Source organism: Dipodomys spectabilis, unplaced genomic scaffold (genome assembly GCF_019054845.1).
Source record: "Dipodomys spectabilis isolate Male_0828 unplaced genomic scaffold, ASM1905484v1 ptg000081l, whole genome shotgun sequence".
NCBI classification, from domain to species: Eukaryota; Metazoa; Chordata; class Mammalia; order Rodentia; family Heteromyidae; genus Dipodomys; species Dipodomys spectabilis.
The window spans coordinates 23297001-23317224 of record NW_024870758.1 but is presented as its reverse complement, the minus strand read 5'-3'; the positions used below and the strand labels follow the sequence as shown (position 1 = coordinate 23317224).

The 20224-nt window shown below is 40.7% G+C and overlaps 1 protein-coding gene across 11 annotated transcripts in view; it reads right to left on the bottom strand.

Moving 5' to 3' along the window:
• Positions 1-20224, bottom strand: part of Pkp4 (plakophilin 4) — a 217792-nt gene that overhangs the window by 9590 nt on the left and 187978 nt on the right. For all 11 annotated transcript variants that reach the window (XM_042683404.1, XM_042683397.1, XM_042683403.1 and 8 more), the window contains 6 exons: positions 13203-13386; positions 10011-10128; positions 8084-8275; positions 7745-7918; positions 5065-5215; positions 1917-2112 (listed from right to left, as the gene is read on the bottom strand). In XM_042683404.1, the coding sequence (XP_042539338.1) occupies positions 1917-2112; positions 5065-5215; positions 7745-7918; positions 8084-8275; positions 10011-10128; positions 13203-13386 (1015 nt within the window). The remainder of the gene's footprint in view (positions 1-1916; positions 2113-5064; positions 5216-7744; positions 7919-8083; positions 8276-10010; positions 10129-13202; positions 13387-20224) is intronic.

Genomic DNA, 20224 nt, shown 5'->3' with positions numbered 1-20224 from the left:
AGGGCCCTCTCACCTGTTGTCCCTTTGGCTGGAATGCTCATCCTCCATAGAGCCACACTACTCCTTGAGCCTCTGGGTCTGTGCTCAAAAGGCTCTATCCCCACAGCACCTTCCCTTAACCTGCCATGTCTTGTCCCCTTTCTATGATGTTACATTTGTCCTACCCTCAGCATCATCTGCCATGTTCTGTGTGCCGTTACTCACACAGTGCCTAGCCTACCTGTCATGGGGCTGCAGGATCTGCCTTCTCTGGCTAGGCTCACAGCACAGAGACAGTGCCTGACACATAACAGCTAGGAAATAGTTACTGGATGGAAGAACCATGAGGGGCTTCAGTGTGTGGAGACAGAAGACAAACTTGATTTGATCCAGGACTGATTTGTTTTGAGAAAGAATGGGTCATGATCTTATTTTTAAGTATGTGCAAGTTTGGCACAGGCTTGGTGTTTCTACAGCTTTTTCTTGTGCCTTGCACAAGTGCAGGCTACACGTGATTACGGCCACCTCAGGAGATGGGGAATCAGGAGTATGGGACCTTAGCTCTATCTGTAATGTTTCATTTCCTTGAAGATAACAAGGAAATTGTATGCATTTGTTACTCATGCAATAACAATACCTTATATAAAGTGACTGAAATATTGTTTATGTTGGTAGAGGGTTCTAAAGGGTAAGAATATAATTTGTTACATTTCTCCTCAATTTTCGAAATCCCTTCAAACATACAGACTGAAAGACTGAGACATCACATGAATTCTAGCACTGTCATTTAGCTAATCAGTAAGTATTCTCTGAGCACCTATTCAGGGCCAAGCTCTGTTCTAATTAGGACACAGCAGCGAATGAAATGACAAGTCCCTGCTACTGGGAGAGATGGATTCTAAAAAAAAAAGACATGAATAACACATGTTGGTAGGGATTAGAGCTAGGAAGGAAATATAGTGGGGCATAGGGTGGAGAGTAAGGGGAGGTGTACCATTTCCTCACAGAGCAGGGTGGCTGTTATCCTGTTGTTTTGAGACAGTGTTAAACATCCTTGCTTATCATTTCACTGGTTTGAGCCCAAAGGAAATTTATAGTCACTGCTATAATTCCAGGCCAAGAGCCATTTTACTTTTGCACTGATGGTCTCTTCCATACTTGTGCTGTTTCATCAGTTAGTGTCATCCAGAAACAAAGGGAAATGTGTGGCGAAGCCCAGGGCACATTTTGAGGCCACACTACAGACCCTTTGCAGAGTGGTAGTGTTCACGCTTCCTAGGTCCCTGGCAGTGGAATCAATCCCCAAACTGCGCATTCAAGATTTTTTTTTTTTGTAAAAACATGCCCTCAGGCTTGGAGGAGAGCCCAGGGCACCAGAGAGATGCCGTCTATCCCTTCAGGATTTCTTCCATACTGGCATTTCTAATTCTTCTAGGAGCTGACATGAACAAATGTGGCATTAGAGACTGCTATGGTCTGAAGATTTGTTTCCCCAAAATTCCTATGTTCAAGTCCTGACCCACAATGTGTTGGTGTTTTCTTTGGGAAAAGAGGCCCAAGAGAGCCTCACCACACCACCATGTGAAGACATAGCTAGAAGTCACCAGCTATTAACCAGAAAAGGGCCCTGCTTTCCAAAATGATGAGGGATAGTTTATGCCAATGACCAAGAACTCAGATCAGGATATGTTATAGCAGCTTGAGCAGACTAAGACAGAGACAGAAAACAGGATAGGAATAAGGGATGTTAAAATAAAATGAAAGCTAGAGAAAAGGCCACATGTTGTAAAAATGCTTCTTCCAACATTAGGGTTCTAACTGCTGGCTTAGCTTGTCAGCACATATGAAATACAGAAATAATTCCACAAAGGGCGCAATTACAGGGAAATGCCAGGGAAGAATGCTTTACTTGTGGCCCTGCCTTGTAACACACTTGCCTGTCTCCCCTGCCTTTGGTTATGTTCACCAGCTTCTCGATGCCTCCTGAGTCAGCCAGGGCCTTGGCATTCTCCATGTTTTTGCTGGTGACCTCATGCAGGGCACAGCAGATGGCTGCCATGGTCTCGTCTGATAGTATGCTGGGGCCGTTGCCTCCTGGAAGCCGGTTGACCAGGTCTCGCATGGCATATTTACCTGACAAATGCAAAAGACTAAATTCTCCTTTCAAAAAGTATGGTTTTATTTGTTATTGCTGTTGAATACCCTGATACTATAAAGGATTAAAAAAGAAAACCCACAGCAAAGAAGAAAAGCACACGTGTTAACGTTTACTGTCATGCTTCTTGAACACGATTGATTTACAAAACCTTACTGTCAATTGCAAAAAGAAATATGTTATTGCACAAAACCAAGTAGAATGACCATGTTACTTTAAGTATTTTCAATAATAGTGTGTAATAGGGAATTAGAATAGTAAGTTTTATTCTTAACTGTATTCTACTGCAGCAAAATACCCCAATTTCCTCTGGAAGCACTTTAAAACTTACCTTCAATTCTGGACCAAGCAAGGCTGCCAACAATACTTTTCATTAAACCTTCCTGGGTCTCAATGTGTAAACTGGGCATAGTTGGAGTTTTATTAATTGAGGTGTACATCAGCCAGTCTGACATTAGCAGCAGCAATGTGCTATTCTCTTAAAGAAGAATTTTGCTATGCAGCATATAGGTATGTTATCTCCCAGGAGTAATGCAATAATAATAAGGTAATTGATAGAAGGAGACTGAGGGAGTTTCATAGCTATTGAAGCAATTCTTTATAAATACTGAGTTTCTCTTACTCCTCTCTGAAAATAGATTATCTCCAGCCTTTTCAATTTCAATTACCAACTGACAAACTGAGACAAATGCACTCCAAACAAAAGAAATTAACTAAAGCTCAAGTAAATATTTTCTTAAGTTTTATTTTTTTCCCCCTCTCTATGCTAATGGAGAGGTTAGTAAATGGGGTTTTCATCAAAGACCTATTTATATACAGTGGTATATGTACTGACAGGCTGCTGCAGGTTGTGTAATTTCCTGTATGTCTGAAGAATGCTCTAGCTTACTCATAGCAAACATTGTTAAGAAGAGCAGAAAAACAGCGATGACACTGGAAGCTCAGAAGATAAATGTGGTATTTCAGCACAGATGATAAGTTAGCATTGCTGATTTTGAATACTCACGGACGACCAAAAGGTATATGACATGCAATTTGTCATTTTGCTAAGGCATAACTTTCAATTGCACTGCTGGGGCTTGAATCTCTGCCTCTGAATAAGCTCAGCTGCCCCTCAGATCCCACAGTTCCAGACAAAGGTGGGCCCCACTCAGCTGAGTGTGTAGTAACATTGATAATATGCATATGTATATATGTTTATTGTTGTTGCTTTGGTGAAAAATGGTCCTGAATAGAAAGTCTATTGCTAGTGCTGGCTGGGGCTGTAGAAAGAAAGAGGTGGTCAGAGAAAAGGGCCGGCACAGGGAACAGAAGTGCTGGGTAAAGTAAAGCGGAGCAGTGAACCCAGTAGGGTTCTGATCTCACAGATAAGGAATCTTCACAAGGACATAAGAAAAAAAATGATCTTGTATGCTTGGTCTTCCAGGTGTGGAAAGTAACAAGCCAAAAGATGTGTAAAGTCTTTTTTTCCCCCTTTAGGAACTCACATATGATATGTGCTTCTTATAAGAAATTTGAAGAATATGGATGAGGGAGGGGATGACACTGTTCAAAAGGAGTACTCATCATCCAACGCATATAACTGGAACTCCTCTGTACATCATCTTTGAAGCAAAATTTAAAAATAAAAATATGTAAACATTTAAAAAACAACAAAAACAAAGAATATGGAAAAAAAAGTATTTCTTTAGGGTTTCTCTCAAGGAGGTGTGGGAACTGAGAGTTACGGCCTATCTATTAGAATCATGTAGGAGCAGGATCTGACACGCTTGGAGTGACTTCCCCGCTTCTCGGTGTGGGATGATGGCTTAAAGGAGCTTTGTGTTAAAAGCAGGCTAATCTGGACAATAACTTAAGCAATTCTGCGAGGCACTGTGTCACCACATTTAATCCTCATGGCAACTCTAAGGTAAATGAAATAGTCATGTTCTCTCTCCCTCATTTTCACCACACATACATTTTAATATAAGCCGAATCTAGAGTCATGTGACACCAGCTGTGAGGCTGTGGGAGCTTGTCCAGGTGCAGGAGTTGCCCTCAGCCTCCCTCATTTCCTCCAACTGTTAAGTCCTGGCTGTATCATTAGGCAGTGTTGGCTCCCTATCAGGGTCTTCTAAGGAAGAATTCCTTTCCAACCCAGATGAAGGAGCTGAGCCAGTGTAGGGTTATAAAGGACACTCTGGCTACAGGGACAGTGAGTAGCAGGTCCAGGATTGAAGTTCAGGATTATACAGGATCCCTAATCTTTCCTTTACTGCATGCACTACTTCTTCCAGGCAGTTGCAATTCTAGAGACAAGCAAGTTATGTTGGTGTAAAATATATGGAACCTCACTCTTGATTTCAGACATGTGCCAACTCTACCTTTGTGTGAAAGCCTTAAAATTTTGTGCCCTAGATGTCTTGCTTATCTCATCCTAGTTCTGATCCTGCTCTGAGTTAGAAATGGCCAACGTTTTTGTTCTAGAGTGAATGTTCATGCAGGATCTATGAGGGAAAAGCTACCAAACAGCTGTGATTATTTTTACTCCTCTTTGTTCTCCTCTTTTCTCTCCCTGAATTTTGTCTTGCCTCTCTTCTTTTCCTCCTTCTCACCTTCCTCAATTTAGAACGTGGTAGAGCTGATGAACTGGCAGATATCAGTTCAAAAATTAGAACTTTGTTGTTGCTGTTGCTGCTTGGGAAGCAGAAATGTCAAAGCTACTCATGTAATCTACAAGTGGAATGGAAATCCATCTTCTTTGACAATGTTTTATTAACGAACCTGTCTCTTACTAAAAGAGAATGGTCAGAGTGAGGGGCCAAACATACCCAGAAACTGGGAACTACAGCTCAGTGGTAAATAATCTTAAATGTCAGGCATTTATAAATTAACAGAGGAAAATGTAAACATTGTTCTCCTTTGTACTTTCCCTCATTGCCAAAACGTACCTATAAGCTCCTTGTTGCGAACGTCCAGTGCCATGTTCCTCAGGGCAGTAGCCACAGAAGAGACCACTCTATCGTTATCCATCCTCAGAAGCTCTACAAGGATGGGGAGCCCTTTTTCCTTTCGGACAGCTGCCCGGATGTATGCTGCAAACTGGGGAGCAGAATAAGGCAATCAGTAATTTCACATAGAGTTTCCGTCTCATGTTACTGCAATCGAAAAAGGATGCTTCCAAGAGATGAACTAATAAATTAAATGTTTTCTTCCCAATTGGAGATTAAATCTGTGGTGCCAGATAGAGAAAAAACAGAGTTTGAGAGAAAGATAGGCTGGGATGACTGATTTAAAAAGAAATCCCAAAGCCTGCAGATCTGAAACCACCATCTGTCAGATATTTTTGTGCGTAACGGAGAAAGCAGTGATTACTTTCTATCTGAGATACATAAACATGATTAAGGAAGGACGGTGTGTTTTCTTCACATTTGGCTCTGTGCCAGGTCTAGAGGCTATAAATAGGCTGGTGGAGACAGTAATCAACCCATCAGTATATGTGAAAGGAGAGCCTGTCTCCATCCGGGCACTTCATATTCTCTGTAAAAATGTAGATTTCAGTAACTTATTAAAGATATTGCTTAGAAAAATCCTTCACCTTAGAAGAAAGGAAATTCTCCAGAAACATTAGCATCATAATTCACATACACTGAAAGAGGAAGTATGATAGTGTGCAAAATGCATTCTCATTCAAGATTAGTTAGCTACTTTACACAATATGAATTGGAAATGAATGCTAAGTTAGCAGTAAAACAACCAAAAAGCCCATTAGAAAATGGATCTTTAATCTTGTTTTGAGCTATGAGCTTTATTTGACATTTTTATCAATGCAAATCATCCTTTAAAAATCAGGAAAATTGAAAGATGCTGGTCACGAAACATCAAGTGTCTTCTTGCTGTGGCAAAGTCATAAGGACAAAGATCTACCTCCCCTGTGTATTACTGTGAACGTTAAAATATGTGATTGACCTCCTAGTCTCTTGAACACCAACATAATAATGCAAATAAGAGGAATAGCTGCCTTTCAAAGATCTGATGTTAATCAGATGAAATCATACCTTTATTTCCAAACTCAATGAAATCTACAGGTGAGGAAGACAGGCTACATATGCTGAAGAAGTCTGATTGACTTCTAATTGAAACTTGAAGGATGGACTCCTTCCTGCTTCACGTGGAGACCAAGACGCCCACCTGACCCAACCCTTCCTAGACTAGTCACCAGGGCGCCTCAAATAGTGCTGACTCGATCATAACTGCAGTCAGAGTTCTCTTGTTTTCTTAGTGAGATTCCAATATTTTAATTAACTATGTCTGATACATGAAAGCACCTAAAATACAATGCTTATATTTTAAATGAGCTTGTCATTGGACTTGTATTCACTGACTGATCTAATTCTAAAAAAACTAAAATCCTATGTACTTTATTGTCATTTTTAATATCAAACAGTCCTTTGCTCACTAAAGCTATACATATGGCTATACATACATATTTATAGATCCTTATTTTCCAGGAACTGCCCTCAGTCTTCCACATTTAATCTCAGTAATCCTTACAACCATCTCATAAGGTAACTTCATTTTACAGATAAAGAAATTGAAGACAGAGATCATAGGGCCAGATTATATGTAAAGGGGCAAGGAGTCTGAGCCAGCACTTAGCACTAAGTTTGATTAGGAATGTTAATTAGGAACAATAACAACAAAATATATTGGCTATCATAAATGTCTGTATATATTCAATTATGGCAGCTACCTGCAGGAAACAAACCATACCAGGGCCTTTTAGTGGTTTTTATACAGTATAAGGAGGCAGAGACATGAGACCTGAGTGCTGTGTAAGAGTGTCCAAGAAAGGACAAAGGGAGCATCTGTCTCCTTCCCCATGGTGCTGCCTGACCTAAGCACTAACTTGGGCTCCTGTAGTCTCTCAATTGAATGCTGTTCTGGCTCTCAAAGGGAGCCCTAACTTCTCCTTCTCCTCAATTCCCTCTCAGCCAGGCCACAGCAATAATCCAACAGCATCCATATGGGCCTCTGTCACTCATCTGCTGAAACGCTCCCGAGCCTCCTTTCTGAAAACCAGGTCCCTGTCCTGAGGCTTGGCCTTTAGGCCTGAATGTTATGCGTGGCTCTAACTCAATCACTCCTGGCCCACTTTCTCCATGGCCAGCCTACAGTCTGGATCATTGCTGTCCTTCCTCCTCTTACAGAAGGCTTTATTTTTGTTGTCCCTTTATCTGCATTGCCCCTTCTATACTACAACTTCAGACCCTGTGGACTTAGTTTTACTCCTCCATAGAGATTCAGTCTGGAAGCACTGTCCTGCAGGAAGCCTTCCACTTCTGCTCCACTTCTCCCTAAGCTCTCTTTCCCGTCCTCTTTCAGGATCCCATAGCATAGTACCTGTGTGCTCTATCCTGAACTGCCAACAGTCTGCTTTGTTCACTGGCCTTCAGATTCCTACTGCCAGGCACTCTGCTGTATTTGTCTTTGGCTCCCCAAATCAACTGCTTTTCTCCTTTTCCATCTCTCTTTCTTTCACAGATAAACTCTACAACACATCCCTTTCACATCAAAGCAGATCTGGCTGCAAAGATGGAAAAGAAGTGTAGATAGAGGTATACATCCTACCTTCCAGTTGCCAGCAGAGAGGTTCTGTAGAGATCCAGCAGAGCCTTCCAAGGTGGCTGGGTTGGAACTTTCTGCTAGAAGAGTCAGATATGGTTTTACCACTGACGGATGCCACAGCATCTCAACTCCCTTTGGAGATTTTGACAGTCCTGGAATAGGGCCAACTCCATCCCACTGCAAGACAACAGCACAATAAGTGGAAGCAAAATGACAATTACCTTCAACAGTTGAGAACCTTCATCTTTGTGGGACTCAGATTTAACTATGTTGAAAATTTTGTTCTTGCCCAGTATGTGAATTCATCCCAGAAAAAGAAAACATATAAAATAAAATGCTAGCCTGATCCTCTTGTGGTGTCCTCTTTTTCTTTTTCTTCTTCTTCCCCCAGCAGCTTGGCTCCGAGTCTTTGCTGGGAGACTCTTTCCCTAGCAAGTCATCGAGCTCGTTCAGCCCGAGCAGCCGTGCCTGAGGGACCTCGAGCTCCAGCCGATAGGACAGGTTCCTCAGGGTGCACACGCAGTTCTCCACCGTCTGAAACCCAACAAGGCGCAAGAAGTGTTTCCTTTGCTGCTGCTGCTTTTAATGTACTATGTGATTTTTTTTGTTTGTTTCTTTTGTATGTTCTTCCCCTATGGTATAACCTCTTTGTCACTGTATTTCATTCTGGTGCCCTGAATCTTGTATATACATTTTTCTAACATGGGGAGGGAAAGGGAAATAACAAAATGCTGAAACAAGGAAACAGGTTGACCCACTGTAACAATGAGATGTACAAGACACTATGTTGAAAAGGATCTTTACAACTTTGGAGGAGTTGGGGAGGTGGGGAAGGAAGGAATGGTAGGGGAAAAACAAAGGAGGGGGTAACAATGCTCGACAGGAAATGGACTCATTACCTTACTCATGTAACTGTAACCCCTCTGTACAGTATCTTTATAGTAAAAAAATTGTAAAAACAAAACAACAACAATAAAACCCCACCACACTAAGTACTTCTGTACTTAGCACACTCAAAGGAAATAAACGAGAAGGACAAAGGAACTATGTCTTCATTTATGTGAACCTAAAATAACCTAAAGAAAAAAATATTCTAGAGTTTACTCAAATGGTAGGCTAAAGACGTCCTCATTATAATCGAGGATCTGATTCTATGCTCTAAAAATGCCCCAGGCTCTGGCTCAATGCTGCTGAAGGTTACATTGTACACAACACTATTCTGCTATCACTGCAGGTCCTTAGCAAGACACATAGTACCAAGGCCTCCCTGCTTCCTCCTCCATCTCCCACCACCCCTTCCCTCTGACAGATGGCCACTGATTTCTTCCTATTGGGCCTTTGCTTTCTTCATATAATCTTTTGTTCTTAAAAATTTGTACCACACATCTATGATTTCAACTTCAGTCTCTCTTAGACTCATCGGCTCAGCACTTGTCTACCTAGTTTGTCTACCAATACACTTAACCTGTACTCAATTTCATTATACTTAACCTGTGCTCAGCTGTTCTTGAACCCATTCTCTGCTTTTTCCCTAAGCCTATCACTCATCATCCCCACCCCACCCCCTACTCATCTTTATGAGCCAAGGTCTACCAATGGCTTCTTTATCCATGTATAAAGACATGGATGTATCCTGACACCATGTATCTGGCCCACTCTGGAACTCTGGATACTTTGGGCTCAATCTTCCTTTTCTGACCACTTTCTTCAACCCCCTCGGGAAGCTCACCTTTGACTGTCACAGCTGGAAAACGACACATAGTATGCCCTATGCTCAGGAAGGATGGAGAAAACAAGGGTTCATGAAGAAGCTTGGCCTGAGAAGACTGACCACAGGCCAGGGGCAGGAGGAAAAGACATGGAGGAACATTAGAAGGAGGTATGGGTTGTGGGCTGCACTAGGGTGAGAAAGGTAGAGACTCCTGACTAGGAACCTTTACTCAAATGGGTGGCTCTGTATGTAGGAATTGGAAGCAGCAGCAGCAGGGATGTTAACCTAGAGAGTGAGCCTGGGAGGACAGAAGAGGAAGTGGGACTCAGGCTAGGGCCTTTATTATACCCAGTCATGAGAATTTAATGGTTCTAGGGCTATTTTTGTCAGTTCTCAAGTCCCTGTCTCTTCCAACTTGCTATTCTTAGAGACTCATATTTTGATCCACAAGATATTCTTACAAATTGCTCCAAAATTTCAGAGAATTGATGGCATGCAAATAGTGTTTGGCAGCAGTTGTCACCTGCCAGTCTGCGATGGATACACCAGGCCACTGACCTTGCTGTCATAGTCAGATGTGTTCACACACGTGTGGATCACATACAACAGCGAGTCCACCAGCCCCTCACAGGATCTCATTTGTTTCCGTGCTTCCTCCCCTGCAGAGCTGAGGTTCCTAAAGGAGTGGACACAAATGGGAGCCGTTGAGATGAACAACTCACTCATTAGCCATGAAGCTTACCTTAATGATGCCAGGGAACAGACAGTTGATGGCAGCCATTTAGGAGGAATTTTGGAACTTATATTTTAACATTCCCAACGCTGACAAGAGTGGCTGGCTCCTCATTATCCATACACACAGAAGAGCAAGGCCTCTCAAGTCTCACTGCTTTCCTCTCAGGATGTGTCACTTTCTAATCCCCTAATACATCATTAGAGACCCATCTTCCTTAGTGTCCTCATGTATAAGAGAGAAAAATAATGTAACCACCTTATAGGGTTGTTGTAAGTAGAAATGAGTTGTGCATACAGCACAAGAAAAGTGTCAATTACAGAAGACACATGATGACATGGTGGGTGTTATACTTGCTTTTCCTCCCTTGTTAGGTGATATAAGTCTGTGCATCTATGTTATCCATAGTTATCCAGGTGGTTATCGAATACTTCTTGAAGAATCAGAGGAAAACACAGCATTTCATGTATAAAAATGTCAAGTTAAATATAGATAGTTGCTTATGTTACAATTTTGCTCAGGGTTGGAAGCATGGCTCAAGTGGTAGAATATTTGCCTACCAATTGCGATGGCCTAGATTCAAGTCCCAGTACCACGAAAAACAGTCAAATTTTTCCGTTATAGGGCATCTTGACAATTACTTGTGGTCTTATTCATATAAAATTTTTGGTAACAATTTGTTTTAAAAATTACATAGTTCAGCCAGGTGCCAATGGCTCATACACTCCTTGCTACTCAGGGAGCTGAGATCTGAGAATCATGGTTTGAAGTTAACCTGGGCAGGGAAGTCCATGAGACACTAATTTTCACTTAGCCACCAAAAAAGCCAGAAGCAGAGCTGTGACTCAAGTGGTAGAGTGCTAGCCTTGAGCTAAAAAGCTAGAGGACAGCGTCCAGGGACAAGTATTAGCACCCCTAAAACTGAAAGTGGGCTCAGCAGTAGTCTGCCTGTTTAGCAAGTGTGAAGCCTCAAGTTCTATTTATAGCACGATTAAAAGAATAATGATGCTAAATTATAAGGATTATGAGGAAGGATGATACTAGGTTAATTCAAAGTTATATAAATCCCTCCACCTTAGGCTCTGAGCTCCATACGCTCTGGCTTATCTCTATTTCACTGCCTTTCCTCTTGGCCTCTTCTGGCCATGGTTTCATCCAGGAAACCTGGGCTTTGCTTTGGTCCCCTCTCCTTTTCATCTCTGCACCCTCCTGGGAGCCTCTTTCTACTTACTCTACAACCTGCAAACAAAATGTTATTTTTGGCTCTGAGCTTTCTAGAACTCCAAACACATATTTCAACTGCTTCCTTGACTGTGCCACATGAGTAGCAAGTTTGTGTTTCAAATTACACATGATCAAAGCTCTCAGCTGTACTCTTCCGTTTTTCTCCCTTTCCCTCATCCTCTCATCTCAAACACATTTCTATTGCACAAATCTAGGTGTTATCCTTATTTGCTCATCCTTTCCTAGGCCTAAGTCTCTGCAGCCCCTGATTCAGGCCACTCTTATTGATCTCTTGGATCACTGCCAATATCTTTTAGATCATAGTCAGAAATCTGTCCCACTAGCCTGCTTAGAACCCTCTTATGGTACTTAGAATAGAACACCAACTCCTTCCCATAAAAGCCGACATGATGTCAGCCTCCTTGTACTTTGCTCACTAGAGCTGCAAGCTCATACCTGCCCCCAGGGCCTTTATACTAACCACACACTTGGCCTGGAACACTAGTTTTCCCAACTCTTAATCCTCAGGTGAATGGGTCTTGTGATAGTTCAGACACAGGCTTAAGTTTTTACCTCTTTTGGTGAGCAGAGGAACTACTCAATAGCCATCATATCATCCTCTTTTTTTATGGCGTTATTATCATTTTCTGATTCCCTTATTATTGATTTTCTTCAAGGGAATATGGTTCCCTAAGAGCTGGGGCCTTGTCTGTTGAGTTCCTCCCAACTTTTATACAAGCAGCATAATGAAGTATGAATGTCCTGAGGTATTCAGGGTCAAGAGTGTGTCTGTCCTGCCTTTCCCCATCCTGGATCTGAGTGCAGAAGATGACAAGCTGCTGCTCTAGTGACTAGGGGTCATATGACCTTGATGTGTCTGTCATCTGACTTAGAAGGAATTGCCTGTTTTCTACTCTTTTCCCTTATTCTACCCTATGGGTCTGACAGCCGTCTGATACAGTGACTCCTTCTTTCTCAAGCTCTCTGCCATAGGGAAGCACAGGTTGCTTGGTGTGAATGTTAAGTAGTGCTTACCGTCTGATGCTATACTGAGCAATTCCATGTGTGTCGCTGATTCCTCACGACTCTGGGATGGTGCTGCCCTCTATTCTACAGAAAAGGAAACTAGGCCTCAAGGGTGATGGGGAGCAGGGTTGTCTGAGGCCAGAGCCTACTCCCCTGATCAGTACACCACTCTGTGCCAAGGCTTCTGTTTCAAGTTCCCAGTGAATTGTTAGGCTGGGAGATGGAATAAAAATGGTAGCTGCACAGTGTTAACGGCAGATAGGAAGCCGCATGGTGTATTCTTTCAAGAGGTTTGTAAGTTTTAAATGCTACAGGTAATGATGAAAAATAATACTTGGACTTGTTTTCATTTGTTTATAAAATTCCAAACAATGATGGCTTATACCACTCTTTACATCTTTTCCAAGCAAAATAATATTTGAATACTAATTAAAAACATTTTGAATTTAAACAATACCAGGCTGCAAACATGTCAACATACAGAATATGGTAACTAGAAAAATGTGGTTGAAGTGGAAAACATTGAAATTTTGGCAGTGCACTCAGACTGAATGGCCTTTCTGAAGAATTCACATTTACAAGACAGCTGTGTGAAGGCCATACATCTGTGCTTATAATACAGTAAGTCAGTCTGGTTGCCTACATTGTGAAATAAAACTGTAAAATTAGGTAGATGTTAATAAAAAAAAAGTCCTACTGCAATCATTTTACTTATGATACCTTATTTAATCAGACTATTAATTGCAAAGAAGAAATAAAGAATTTACCTTAGGCAGCCTGTTGTGTTACGCAGAACTAGTGAAGTCTGAAATTTAATTTTATGATCATCATCAAAAGAAGAGTTATTCCACCCAGAATGTGGAACAATCACAGTGTTGGTTAAGGGTGAGAGAGCATCACGAATGATTGTCATCTTTACGGCATCACATGAGGATAAATTCCAAAGAACTCCTAAAAAAATGGAAGTCCAAAAGTCAGGTTACCAGTTAGAGATCCCACAGCTTTAAGAATGAAATCAGTCCTAACTGATAAGAACTCAGTCTGTCCCAACTAATCAATGGTTTCTTTTTCTAAATGGCCTGGTGCTCGGCTTCTAATTGCTGAATGGACACGGGTGAGCTCATGTCAGTATATTCCAAAGTCTTTAGAGCATTTTTAAGATTTGGAGCAACAGGCAAGTTACCTGTGGTTTTAGCAGAGCAAATTGAGTTTCTCTGGGTGGAGGAGTCATCCAAGAGATGGTCATAAACATATAGTGTTTATGACTTTTAACTTGCCCTCTAGGGCATCATCCTTTAAATCTATGACTAGACTCTTGTAGATTTAAGATGGACTTGGAAAACTTTCTTTCATCAAGCCTCCATTTTTTAATTTTTTTGGGGTAGGAGTCTCTCGCAAGCTCAAGGTTAAATACAATACTTGCAGTAACTTTATTAACTTGGAGAGTGAATGCATTTGCGTCAGCTTCCTCACTTGGATCATTTCATCATTTTAAGCTTATCTTTTTTTTTTGTCATGAGGCCTGAACTCTGGGCCTGGCACTGTCCCTCAGCTCCTCAGCTCAAAGCTAGCACTCTATCACTTGGGCCACAGCACCACTTCTGGCTTTTTCTGCTTAAGTGGTGCTAAGGAATCAAACTATTGGCCTCATGCATGTGAGGCAAACACTCTACCACTGAGCCACCTTCCCAGCTCCTTTAAGCATCTCTTGTAAGAGTTTGATTTCTGTGTTTCAGGATGGCAAGTTAGTATCATTCCTTTTGAGATACATGTGAAACTAACAAATTAAAAGTCACTCATACTGTAGTTCATATAAAAAATTTTAGGACAAGGGACTGGAAATATAGCTTATTAGAGAGCAATTTAAATTGCCAAGCTTATTAGAAGGGCGGCTTCATTTCTCTGTCAACTCTGACAAGGTCAAAAAATCATTAGAACACATTTTCCAAATTGGTGTTTTGTTTTGCCTTTTTTTGTTTTTTGGTCGGTCATGGGGCTTGAACTCTGGGCCTGGGCGCTGCTCCTCAGCTCTTCAGCTCAAGGCTAGCGCTCTACCGCTTGAACACATTTTTTCAATAATTGTTCATACAGAAATTAGGGCAAGTCTGAGATGACATCTATTCTACTTCATTTCTCACATGAACACAATCATTTTTCCCCTAAATTAAAGGGTGGAGGAGAGACAGCAGCTGGTGTTCTGCCACTGTAGCTCTCAGAGCCAAATACTCCTGACGCATCATTGGCAAACAACTTGAGTCCTCACAAACTATCACATGTAGAACCCTGGTTCCATAGAAAACGAAAGAGTTGGCAAAATCTGCCCACGTCCATGGGAGTGTGTCAGCCTTATAAACATGATTGATCAAAAGCAATGGGCCAGAGACAAGCCTGAAAACTGCTGCTCCAGGGTATTGTAGGCCAAGTTGCCAGCCCAGAACATGCTGAGTCAGCCTTCTTTGGGCATGAAATAAAGGAGAGAGGCAAGAGAGAGCCAACAACAGCTTTCCGTGTCATGGGGGTAAGTGTCAGGATCATGAGGCTAAAACTGAGAAGAGAACAGGAAAGCCAGCCTTTCCCTTGCCTGCCCCCACACTGGCAATGAGGGCTGATGCTTGTGCTCCATTCTGGCCTATGCTCTGTGTCTGTGCTCCCTTCTTGGCTTTGACTTGTGGATCTTATTACTTTGGTTTCCCTTTGTCTTTTCCCCCACCATAACTCAGCTTTTCAGAAACCTATCCTCTAATGTGGCCTATCTAGTTGAGCTTCTGGAAGGCACTTCCTTTAAGTGGGATGGGCATGGGCCTGGAAAGGATTCAGACAGTTTAGGATCCAGAAAAGACCTTGATTTGGTTTTGAAAGCTTGTTCTGTCCACTACAACAGGTCTTAGCTATTTTGAGTCCCACTCAGCAGGGTTTCCTATCTAACAGACATTTGACAAGCACTGTCATAGGGCAAAGTACTGGAATGTAATGACCACAGAAGGGTCTGTGAACTGAGAGCTAAAAAATGAGAAACTACTCTTTGTTGGTCTGTCCTGGACAAATAACAGAAAGAAAACGGAAAGAATGGGTAGAGGTGCGTGCATGCTTGTATGTGATAGGATGCAGCTACAATGTGGCTTTAACATTTCCTGCTAATGAGGCCTGACGTACTGGACATACAACAGCCAGCCTTGGTGGCAGCCTACAGTCCACAGATCATTGATGGGGAGGTTGTCATTTCCTAACCTCCCCTGCTGACAATTTTATAACATGTGATTCCTAAAGTCATTGGTGTAATTGTCTGTCACTTCAAATTCACTTAAAAAAATTCGGCTCATGGGGGGGAACCTTCATTTTTCAGTAAACTACTTTCTACTTCACAGCATAAATGTATTCCAGTAAAGTTAACAGCAAGGCTAGCCTTATAAAAAGCAAAGCCAATCAAACTGGAGGCTCTAAGTATAAAATCAGATATGAAATTGCTCCTTCGTATCCACTGGGATTTGTTTGGGATGCCCCTATGGATACCAAATATGCAGATATAAAATGGTAGCTATAGTTTTGTATGTTCTCTCCTGTATATCTTTAAGTCATTTCTAGATTGTTTATCAAATCTAACAAATGCAAATACTATATAATTGTCAGATGACATTTTACTACCTTTTGTATTATAACTTGTTTTGGTTCATTTTCTTATTGGTGTCAGCCTCCTAATTACTAGGATTACAGGGATTCACCACTATGCCCAGCTTTCCTAAGTAGGTTTGATATGTTGTTAGTTGACTATGAATGTGGACTCTGCAGATATGAGGGGATTTGACTGTATAATTGTACAAGAGTTAAAAAAAAAACCCTGGTATCACAAACTTAGGTGTAATGGTAACTTAGAGGGGCATAAGTTCACCCTGAGGACACCCTGCCTCCCTCCCTTTCTTTTCTCCCCCATCTTCCTCCCTTTAGTGCTGGTACCAAGCCTTGAACTCAGCCTTTTTCTGCTTATGGCTGGCAAGCTACTGCTTGAGTCATGCCCCAACTTGTGGCCTTTTGCTGGCTAACTCCCAACTGGGGTCCTTACATCTCAGGCTCCAGAGTAGATAGAATGACAAAAAGAGTAGTATTTCATATCTAACTTAGTATTGGACATAGCATAAATGTTCTTCAATATAAACAAAAGCAAAGTTACCATTTAGTGTGGCTTTATTCTGTGCTATGCATCATATACTTTACATATAGAATTAAGATGCATAAATGAATTAGCTTTCCCATGTGGTTTACTATAGGTTTGAAAGTCTACATGTTGATTTCTTAAAGTATGATGAGCATTACATTTCCAATTTTTATTTTAATTTGATTCAGTAAGTTTAAAGAGCTATCCAGTTATCATCCATGCTTTTATGCATTGTTAGACATATGAAGGACACATAGTGGATACTCAAAAACATATGCTGAAGGATTCATCTTATATTCTATATTTGTTTTTAGAGTCTTTTCTTTTGTTTCTTTTCACTATTGAGGACTGTGTCCAGGGACTTGCACATGCAAAGCAAATACTCTACCACCTGGGCCATAACCCCTAGCTCTGTGCCTTTTCTTAAAAGTATTTAGGAGTGCTGTTAAGGTCTGCAAATGCAAGGAGAGGACCAGAACAATGTTATGCATTTTTATCAGAATGGGTCAGCCTGCCTGCCACACTGAAGCCACCATCTTTGTTATGGGACAGCAGAATTCTATTGCCGTTGCATTTTCCAGAACCAAACTCTAGAATTACCAACACTCTAGAATTCCCATCCTTCAGATAAAAACACAAAACCCCAAACTAAAAAACAACAAAAGAGCGGTGTTGCCAGAATATAAAATGCAAAGTTGTTAAAAAATATGGAACTCTTTAGTAGACAAGCTGATTATGCTATCTTTGGTCAAATGAGATGACTTATTGATCATAAAACCAGTCCACTGCTGAAATTCAGGCTTTCATTTCTATAATGAAAAATTGTTCAAAGCTATTCTTTGCCAGGAAAAAAAAAAGATTCTATTTTTGCTAAGCATGTGATATTCTAGAAGCTGATAAAAAGGCAGCTTTATCATCCTGCACTGTGCATTACTGCATCCCTGCCATTCTGTATTTCACACAGAATTGAAAGAAGTACAACATTTGGTGTGGATTTAACTATCCATTTTCCAACATCAAAGTAGGTTTCAAGACATTGATTTTTCTTCCCTAATTTCTATTCTCTAAATAAGGTTACATAAAGCCAAAACAACTAGTTCTGATGAACAAACACTAGATGAAAAAGGCTCAATTAAACTGAAAAGCCTTTGCTATGGAATGATTAATTTGGATTTTCTACTCAAAGTAAAAAGCACCATTCTTAAGACCAGCTAATAATACCTATGTGTACTCTAGCTTACTAAAGAAGTAATAAAACACATTCTTTCCACTTAGTCTGTCTAGGGCTTCATTTAATGGGTCATGAAGTATTTTTCTAGGGTCATAAGTAACATGTAGAAAATACACCAAGTCCCAGATGTACCAAGACTGATGAGAAAATGGAGAACTGGAGGATCAGCATCCTCTATCCATGGATAAAGCTCTAGCTCTGACATCCTAATGTAAAATTTATTTAAAAAGTACTTAGTGGCATACTCTATTATCTCCTGGTGCCCAAAGAAAAAGTTAAAAATAAAGCATAATTTGGTTTAGGAGGCTGGAGATTTTAATTTAAAGCAATTATTTGCTATTTGCTGTGAGTAATAAGAGTATACATATATAAGTGAATTTAGAAAATATTAGAAAATTTCATGCATATTATCATCTAAAATGCTGCTTATTTTCTACCACAGGAATAAAGTACACATAATTATGAGTAACTAATATGCACAATGAAATACTGCCATGAGATGAAAGTTCATTCCCATTCCCCCAAAGAATGAATAAAGTAATTAAAATACCATTTCACATAAATCCTATGCCGCAGAATTTTGAAAGAGCTCATGTTTAAAACAAGCTTTATAGCTATTCTAATAGCCTACTGATAATTTTACAGCCAATTAGAAGCTGATTTTACAGATTAATTAAAATAATAGCAACAATTTGGGAAGTGTGGTTCTTGAAGAACATTTCCAAACAACATTTGAAGTGTGATTTCTCTAGCAGCATAAACACATAGCAACCTACACATTTGTTTTCCTTTCTGTCATGAAAGATAATTTTAGACAATTCATTTTTATGTAGCATTTAAGTCTTGTTTCCTAATTATTAAAAAAAACAGTAAGAATCCCATAAATGTTTGTACACATTGCCAAAATTAAACAAAGCAGCCCCCAAAATACTACTGTGCTTTAAATATTAAACATGGCTAAGCTTACATTTGTTATCAGCATCTAGCCTCATTCTTTAGTTCATTATGTCCTTAATGAGATAAGTGTAAAATGCCCCATCCTTGAAGTGTGCAGAATTTAAAGGAGACAACAGACGAGGATTTGGTTTTACTGTCCCAGGGCAGAGTGAATGTGTGCACAAGTCACATAACACAACCATACTCCAGCTCTCGGGTTCATAGGTAGTCCTCTGGAAATTTGACTTGTTGGAACACACTGGTGCCATGCATGCCATTTTGCAAGCATTAATTAAAAATAGGGGGAGAAAATTATAGAAGACCAAGCAATCACACACAATGAGGCCAAAGGAGGATACTCTGAAGGGAGGAACACAAAGGTGCAATGCCTTTGTGCCTCTGATTATATAAACTAATATTTATCAAAATGAACTCCAGGAAATGGAATCAAGAGGTTTTTTTTTTTTTTTTTTCATTTCCTTTTTGTCTTCTTTGTTCATGTATTTGTCTTTGCGGGGTATGGGGAGGGCACAGAAATAGAGGGACAAAGGGTAAACAAATTCAGCAGTGGTATTCAGTAGAAAATTAACTATACAGGGGCTGGGAAGGTGGCTCAGTGGTAGAGCGCTTGCCTTGCATGCTCGAGGCCCTGGGTTCGATTCCTCAGCACCACATAAGCAAAAAGTAAAAAGCCGGAAGTGGCGCTGTGGCTCAAGTGGTAGAGCACTAGCCTTGAGCTGAAGAGCTGAGGGACAGCGCCCAGGCCCAGAGTTCAGGCCCCATGACCGGACCAAAAAAAAAAAAAAAAAAGAAAATTAACTATACAACTTGTAGACAGGGATAGGAGGGAAAAGACTGGGTGAGAGTGGAGGAGTGACATTCTCCAAAAGAGAAACATACTTATTACCTGACTTATGAAATGGTAACTTCTCTGAACATCACCTTTATAATAACAATACAAAATTTAACATCAACTACAGAAAAAATAGTTCAAGTTGGGTGGAGGTGCTCAGAAATGAACCAAAGAACTAGGCTCAGTCTGAAGCATTGGCTGAGTGACAGGGTCTGATGCAGGATAAACACTGCAGCTCAAACATCACAGATTTCTAATCTGGAAGAATTCTGGGCAGAGGATTGCAATAAAGTAACACTGTAGGATTTTAAAAAATAAAAAAAATGGGGGTAGAGGACTGGAAGCATGGTTTAAGTGGTAGAGCCCCTGCGTTAGCAAGGGAAAGGCTCTGAGTTCAAACCTCAGAACTGCAAATAAATGAAGAAAATAATCTTTTAAAAATGAGGACAGAAATATTAAATTATGCCAGGCATGGTATCTCATGTCTATAATTCTAGCTACTAAGGAAGCTGAGACTGGGAAGATAAAACTCTAAGCCAGCCTGGGCAAAAAGTCTGTAAGAACCCTTTCACCCCCCTCCCCCATCTCAACCAGAATAAAGCTGGGTACAGTGGTTCAT